We start from the raw sequence: 7,232 nt of genomic DNA, 5'->3' as shown, positions 1-7,232 counted from the left end.
CAGACAACCTCTTACAAGGTTTGTTTGTTTGTTTGTTTGTTTGTGAATGAAAATCTCTGTGTAATTGTATGCCACATGTGTGAAGGTGCCTGCAGAGGCCAGAAGAGGGCGTCGATCGCCTGGAGTTGAGTAATAAGCAGATGTGAGCCCTACACATGGGTCCTGGCCACTGAACTCAGTCCCTCAGCTACAGCAGAGCCACTCTTAACTGCTGAGCTAGCTCTCCAGTCCCAAAGGCCAGTCCCAAAGGTCGTTTTGAAGGATTTGAGGACCAGTCACCAATTTTGGGAGCTTTCTCAATACCTGAGGAAGAGTAGGGTAGAAAGTAAGGATATACATTCCATTTTCCAGCCTCAGTAGTTGGACCTTCATGTACTTATGAAGTGCCTCCGTAAGGCAATTTATAAATGGATCAACCCTCTAAGGGATTGCTTGAATTTTATTTGTTAATTTTATTGATTTTAAAGGGACAGGCCATCACCTAACACATGTCATATTTGACACAGAGAACCAACAGCAGCACTCATGTCTGAGATCAATTCTATCAGTCACCTTTTCCTCGCCATGTAAGGAATAAGGTTTTTCCGCCAGCCATCTGGTCTTGTCCTGCCACCGCACCAGCCCCAATTAACACACTGAGACACTGTATTTGATATAATGCTGTTGGCCAGTTACTAGTTTCTTATCGGCTAGCTCTGTCTTAATTATTAACCCATTTCTATGTATTTCCACGTGGTCTTACGTGGTCTTCTTACTGGGGAAAGGGGCCAGCGTCTTGTCTACCCGGTCTCTCCATCTTGACTCCTCCTTATTCCTTCCTCTTTCCTCTTTGTCTCCTAGTCCCTCCTCTTTTGCTTTCCTATTGGCCAACAGTGCTTTATTCATTAACCAGTATGAGAAACATATTTACATAATGACATCTCCCATCATCGCCATGCATGGCTTTATCCTGATCCACAGGGAGCAGGCAGAAAGAGAGCGAGAGGGAGAGAGAGAGAGAGAGAGAGAGAGAATGGGTACAGCGTGGTCTTTTAAAACCTCAAAGCCCACCCCGGTGACACACTTCTTCCAACAAGGTCACATGTACTTCAACAAGATCACACTTGCTAATTGTTCTAATTCAGTAGTTCTCCATCTTTCTAATGCTGCAACCCTCAACCATTAATTATGGTTACCCCTGAACAAAACATGCTAAAGATCAAAGAGGAGTGGACACCTTTAGTCCCAGCACTTGGGAGGCAGAGGCAGGCTTCAAGGCCAGCCTGGTCTACACTTAGTTCCAGGATAGCCAGGGCTACCCAGAGAAACCCTGTCTTGACAAACAAAACAAAAAAGGGACACAAAGTTGGGAAGAGACGGAAATGGACCTGGAGGAGTCAGGGAGAATAGTTGAGGGTTGAATAGATCAAAATACATTACAGGTGTGTATGAAATTATAAATAATTAATAAAAATACTGCCTACATATTCATATATGGAAATAAGTAAACATGTTTTAAAAAAGGGAAAGAAATAGTGCCTCAAAAAGCAAAACAAAGCAACAAAGAAAGTAGCAACTAAGTTTTACTGTCACCGCCACCCAGCCATATTCAAATGGCGGCAATTTTCTCCACATGCCTCGAACTTCCTTGATTGCTCTCCATTCATCTGTCAGAAGACGATGATTGAGATTTTCCTGTAAGTTTTATGTTATCCTTAAAATACCATCATAATACACACAGATACACACCAACTCTCTGTCTTTCCCTGGTCTCAATAGATAAATAGGTAATGTCATACCGGGTATCTTTCCTTCTGCAACTTGCTTTAACTACAGTGATAATAATAGTAATTATATATACATTAGTATTTGTGTGTATGTGTATATCTGCCATGACCTGTATGGGGAGGCAGAAGATAACATTGGGGAGTCATTTTATTTTTCCATTTTGTTGAGACCCTGTCTCCCTTATTTCTCTACAGGCTAGCTATCTTGTAAACTTTGTCCTCTCTGCCTCCCCATCTCTCCGTAAGAGTACTGAATGGCAGACGTGGGCCACCACATAAGCTTTTTTATATGATTTCTGGTTATTCAACTTAGGCTATCGGGCTTGCCTGGCAAGTACTTCCAGGGGCCACAAGACTTGCTTTTACCACACTTGTTATAAGACTTACTTTTGTTGATAGATGTAGTTCTGGGTTAAGTCATTAGACATGAGAATTGTTTTCCAGTACATGAATATTTACTTCTCTTTCTTTTATTTTTTTCAAATAATTTCATTTTAATAATTAATTATAGTTAATTATAACACATATAATAATTATTATATACAATATACAATAATACAATATAGAATATGTCTAATAATATAATATATAATATGGGGTCAGATATATTGATAATTAGTAATACTTTTTTTGTTTTTTATGTTACTTGTTTTTTAATATATATATTTATTTTTTCTTATTTTACATATTGATCCCAGTTCCCACTCCCTCCCTCCCATGCCTCCTGACCCCCTCCCATCTTATACCTCCCCACCCACTCCACAGGGAGGGTGATGCCTTCCAGGAGGGATCATCAAAATCTGTCAAGTCATTTGGAGTAGGGTCTATGCCTTCCCTCCTGCCTCTAGGCTAAGGGAGTATCCCTCCATGGGGAATGTGCTCCCAAAGTCTTTTCTTGCATCAGGGATCCATCCTGGTTCCACTGTCAGAGGTCCCTTAGACTGCCCAGGCCTTCTAACCACATTTAAGGGTCTGAGTCAGTCCAATGCTGGTTTTCCAGCTATCAGTGTGGAGGAACATGAGCTCCCCCTTGTTCAGGTCAGCTGTCTCTGTGGGTTTCTGTAGCCTGATCTTGACCCCTTTTCTTATCACTCCTCTCTCTCTCTGCAACTGGATTCCAGGATTTCGGCTCAGTGTTTAGCTGTGGGTGTCTGCTTCTGTTTCCATCAGCTACTAGATGAGGGCTCTATGATGCCATATAAGTTAGTTATCAATCAGGGAAGGGCATTTAAGAGAGCCTTTCTACTGTTGCTCAGATTGTTAGTTGGGGTCAGTCTTGTAGGTCTCTGAAAATTTCTCTAGAGTCATTTTTCTCTTCAAACCTATAATGGCACCCTCTATTATAGTATGATTCAGTGACGTCAGCACATTCATAAATCACAAAGATGTGCCAATCTTCAACACAAATTCCACAAAGCTTAAATCACCCTGGCCCCCCTCAAAAGACAAAAAACTCATCACCAGTCACTCCCTGCAGTATCATGTTTTCGAGATTCTCATGCTGGATTGTATGTCAGGACTTTATTCCCTTGTATTGATCATATGCCATTGTGTGTACGCACATAATTTGATTTACCCATTCATATTTGGGTCGCTTCACTCTTAAACCTCCTCAAGACAGAAAAATAACATTGTGAACAGCTTTTCATATGCATCCCATCGTCTTTCACATTAGTGTCTCACTTCAGGTTAAAGCGGGACACAAGGAGAACTCCCTTTATATCACTAGATCGCCCCAGTTTCTGCTCCTAAGCCTTGGGCGCACAGGCGCACGTTCATAGAGCGGGAGGTGGGGGGTGTGTCCCGCCTCCGCCCACTAACTAGCCTACTCTTCTGAAACTCTCGCCGGGTAGGGGAAATGCAACCAATCCGCAAATGTGTCCGGGAAGCGGCGCTCCGCAGTGGTTGATGAAGTCTGATGACGTACTCGCCTTCCTATCGTCACGCGAAGGGCTGGGCTAGAGTCAGCTGGTGAAACCACATGACCCGAGCCTGGGGCCGGAAGCTACCTATCCGGTAGACGGCTCCCCCGGCACCTTCGACAGCGATGGTGAGTGAGAACGCATGCGCAGGCGTGCACGTCTAGGGTTCTACGTACCCGTTCCCCAAGCTTCGGTTGCCCCCTTATGGCCCGCACTCCGCTGTCGCGTTCTGGGACCGAAAGGGAACGGAGATGGGAGGGATGCGACAGAGAGAGATGGAGAAGGCTCAATCACCGGGTGTTCTGCGGCTGGGGAATAGTCTAGATGGCACAAGGGGCGGAGCACAAGGGACTGGAATGAGTAGGGCCGCGAGGAGGGGCTAGGAAGGCCTCTTGGGTCGCCTACTTGACAAGTAGAAGGGCTCGGGGGCTCAGTAGTGACCGCGGATGGAGACTCAGTGTTACAAGCCACTTGGAGGGTCTAGAAGGGCCATATCCAGGAGAAAGATGGGTCTGCAAGGCTATCAATCGTCTCACCCCTTGCTTCTTTACCCACTAGACTTCCGCACTGACCCAGGGGCTGGAGAGAATCCCAGACCAGCTTGGCTACCTGGTGCTGAGCGAAGGTGCAGTGCTGGCGGTGCGTTGTGGGAAAGCGAGGCGTGCGCGCTGGGCGAGGGCGGGACGGGGTGTGTGTTGGGGGCTGGGGAAGTGTCCTTTTGAGACATACGGTCCAGAAATCCCTTCAAATATTGCCCAGTTTGTCCCAGTGGTCTGATTTTTGTCCTCTGTCTGGCTCCCTGCTTGCCATACAGTAAGCTTTTAGTAATTAATGTCTGGAATCCAACTCTCTTGTTTTATGGTATAAAAGAGGTTACCAAAGGGCTGGCTGGGTATGTAGCTCAGTGCAGAGAGTTTATTTGCTTAGCACTCACAAAGTCTTGGGTTCAATTCCCAGTACTGCATAAAACCAAACATGGTGGGACATAACCCATCATCCCAGCACATGAAAGGTGGAGACAGGTGGATCAGTAGTTCAAAGCTACATGTTACCTTGCCTCAAAAAAATTTTTTTACTAACTTTTCTAAAGTCATACAATTAGTTCCCTGATAACTAATCACTTGTAGTATGTTTTTATTTTGTGTATCTTTAAAATTCACATGAGGGCACATATGGGTATCACTGCTGGTGAACGTCAGAGGACAACCTTCAGGAGTGAGTTCTACTTCCAACATGTGGGTCCTGAGGATTGAACTTGGGTCATCAGGTGTTGAAGCGAGCACTTTTATTTCACCTGCCCCTAGAATTTTTTTTTGGGGGGGGCAAGAATTCTTTAGAGGCAGGGATTCAGCTGAGCTGCAAGGGCAGAAAGCTGAGAATGAGGAAAAGAACACTCAGAGCTGGAAGTTGGACATAATTGCCTGAGTGTGTCAGGCCCTGTCTGGGTTAGTTGTGGGTTTGTGTTGGAACGGTTTGAGCAGGAAGGATAATGTGGTAAGAATCTTACAGTGGTGAAGGACTTCCTATGGCTAGCTTTGACATCTTTGCATGAATCTTGAGGGTTATCTAAAACAAAAACATGACTCACGCCATTGGTTTTACAGGACTTTTCAGGAGTGGCAATAAGGAACAAGGACAGAACACGTTGTATCTATTTTTTAGTGTGTGTCTGAACATGTGTGCACAGATGTGTGCCCATGCATGTGCTGAGTCCGGTGCAAGACATTGGAATCCTGCTCTTAGCACTCTCTGCCTTATTTCTCCAACCTGGAGCTAGACTGGCAGCCCTGAGCAAACCCCAGCAATCAACCTGTCTGTGTCCCCACAGTGCTGGGGTTACAAGTGTGGCCATGCCTAGCTGGGGATTTGAACTCATGTTCTCTTGCCTGTTTGTACAGCAAGTGCTCTTATTCACTAAGCCATCTCCACAGCCCAGAGAATGTATCTTAGAGGTGTTAATGTGTTGGTAATAACTAGATGAAAGTAGTTCTGCAGGTACATTACCTTTCTGAAGTACTCATCCAGTAAGACTTTGAACCGGGAAGACCAGAAAAATGCTTTGGTGCCTGAACAAATAACTCAGGAAAGGAAACTGACCAAGGAGGTAGCTAAGGGAAATTTTGATGGCCTGACTACAGATACTGAGTTTAAGGTGGACTGATAGAAGTTATATAGAACATTTATTATGGGGGTACATAATGCTCTCATTGTTTTCTCTCGAACCTTCACAAGGCCATAAAATAAGTCCTGCTGACCCCAATATACAGATGAGGAAACTAAGAGCAAAAGGAACTAAGCCTAGTGATGGGCCCATGTAGAAGTGGTGGGAAGAGGAAGTTGAGGCAGTCTGGACTATTTACCCAAGCAGTGGCCTGAGGGAAAGCTTCAAAGACAAGTGGGTGTTTCTGCTTCATAGCCTACAGACAGGACAACTAGTGGGAAGACTGGGAGCAGACAGAGCCTTTAAAGACTGGGCACTTAGCTCAGTGATGGAACATCTGCCAGAATCCTAGGTGAGGAGCTGGGGTGTGGCTCAGTGGTGGAGAACCTGCCTAGAGAGGCTGGGGGTGTGGTAGCTCATTTGATGAACACACCCAGGGTTTTGATCTCCAGCATGGATACCACCAGTAGCGTTGCAAGTAAAGCCTGGTATTTCAGGACAAAAAAAAAAAAAAAAAAAAAAAAGGATGGCACAAGGGAAGGCAACACCATCATAAAGAAGTTTTAGGTAAACTTTTTCTAATGCTGGCTAACTTGAGATGATGGGAGACCATAACAAGTATGGGAGTCCGATGTCCTGTGCCTTGAATTTGTTCCAAACTCTGGGCTCTTACTTTTTGCTCCTACCCTCCTCCATCCACATGCAGTCATCTGGGGACCTTGAGAACGATGAGCAGGCAGCCAGTACCATCTCAGAGTTGGTCAGCACAGCCTGTGGCTTCCGGCTGCACCATGGCACGAATGTCCCTTTCAAGCGCCTGTCTGGTGAGCTCCTGCCTTTGGTGGAGGTATGGGGAGGGTTGCTTCTAGAGGCTTCTCTGCCTTCCTGGGGTCCCTGGTTCAACTGCTGCCTTCAGTAACAAGAATGAGAAGGGGTTTGCACAGCCACCTCTCCTCTGTGAACTGCATAATTACTTTGTCCCATCCCAGCCAATTTTGCTGTGACCTCCATGGAGGCAACTGCACCCACTAACTTTGCTTTCTTCCCTTTCCAGTGGTCTTTGGTGAACACACGCTGCTGGTGACTGTGTCCGGACAGAGGGTGTTTGTGGTGAAGAGGCAGAACCGAGGCCGGGAACCTATTGATGTCTGAGCTGCTGAAGGCTCTGGCTGGAGAAGTGGACTGTTGCTAGGCCCTGTGATGGGGACCTGTCCCCTACCTTTCTCGCTGCTGGAACTGGGCCTGTCCTTGCCACCTCCTCACCCCGACTCAAGGCACAAAGGCTTAGTGATATCTATGTTAAGGGAAACTATGGCAAGAGGGTCCCCTCCTTTCTGCCCTTCTGCATAATAAACAGCAGTCCCACCCTTCTAGGGCTCAGGA

General features: G+C 45.8%; 1 protein-coding gene across 1 annotated transcript; it reads left to right on the top strand.

Annotated features, from left to right (window-relative positions):
- The first annotated feature begins 3,730 nt into the window (after positions 1 to 3,730).
- On the top strand, positions 3,731 to 7,219 carry Lamtor4 (late endosomal/lysosomal adaptor, MAPK and MTOR activator 4). Its single transcript, XM_051205289.1, has 4 exons — positions 3,731 to 3,816; positions 4,247 to 4,327; positions 6,556 to 6,673; positions 6,904 to 7,219. The coding sequence occupies exons 1-4, from the start codon at positions 3,814 to 3,816 to the stop codon at positions 6,999 to 7,001; spliced, it is 300 nt and encodes a 99-aa protein (XP_051061246.1). The 5' UTR covers positions 3,731 to 3,813; the 3' UTR covers positions 7,002 to 7,219.
- Positions 7,220 to 7,232: the final 13 nt, after the last annotated feature.

This window comes from Phodopus roborovskii, unplaced genomic scaffold, assembly GCF_943737965.1.
Source record: "Phodopus roborovskii unplaced genomic scaffold, PHOROB, whole genome shotgun sequence".
Lineage (NCBI taxonomy): Eukaryota > Metazoa > Chordata > Mammalia > Rodentia > Cricetidae > Phodopus > Phodopus roborovskii.
The sequence above is the reverse complement of the archived record's forward strand: the minus strand, read 5'-3'. Positions and strand labels throughout refer to the sequence as shown.

Excerpts from the sequence above, each read along its gene's own strand:
- Lamtor4 (XM_051205289.1), top strand. Across the intron at positions 4,328-6,555 it reads GCGAAGGTGCAGTGCTGGCG|TCATCTGGGGACCTTGAGAA; the intron begins GTGCGTTGTGGG and ends ATCCACATGCAG. Across the intron at positions 6,674-6,903 it reads CCCTTTCAAGCGCCTGTCTG|TGGTCTTTGGTGAACACACG; the intron begins GTGAGCTCCTGC and ends TTCCCTTTCCAG.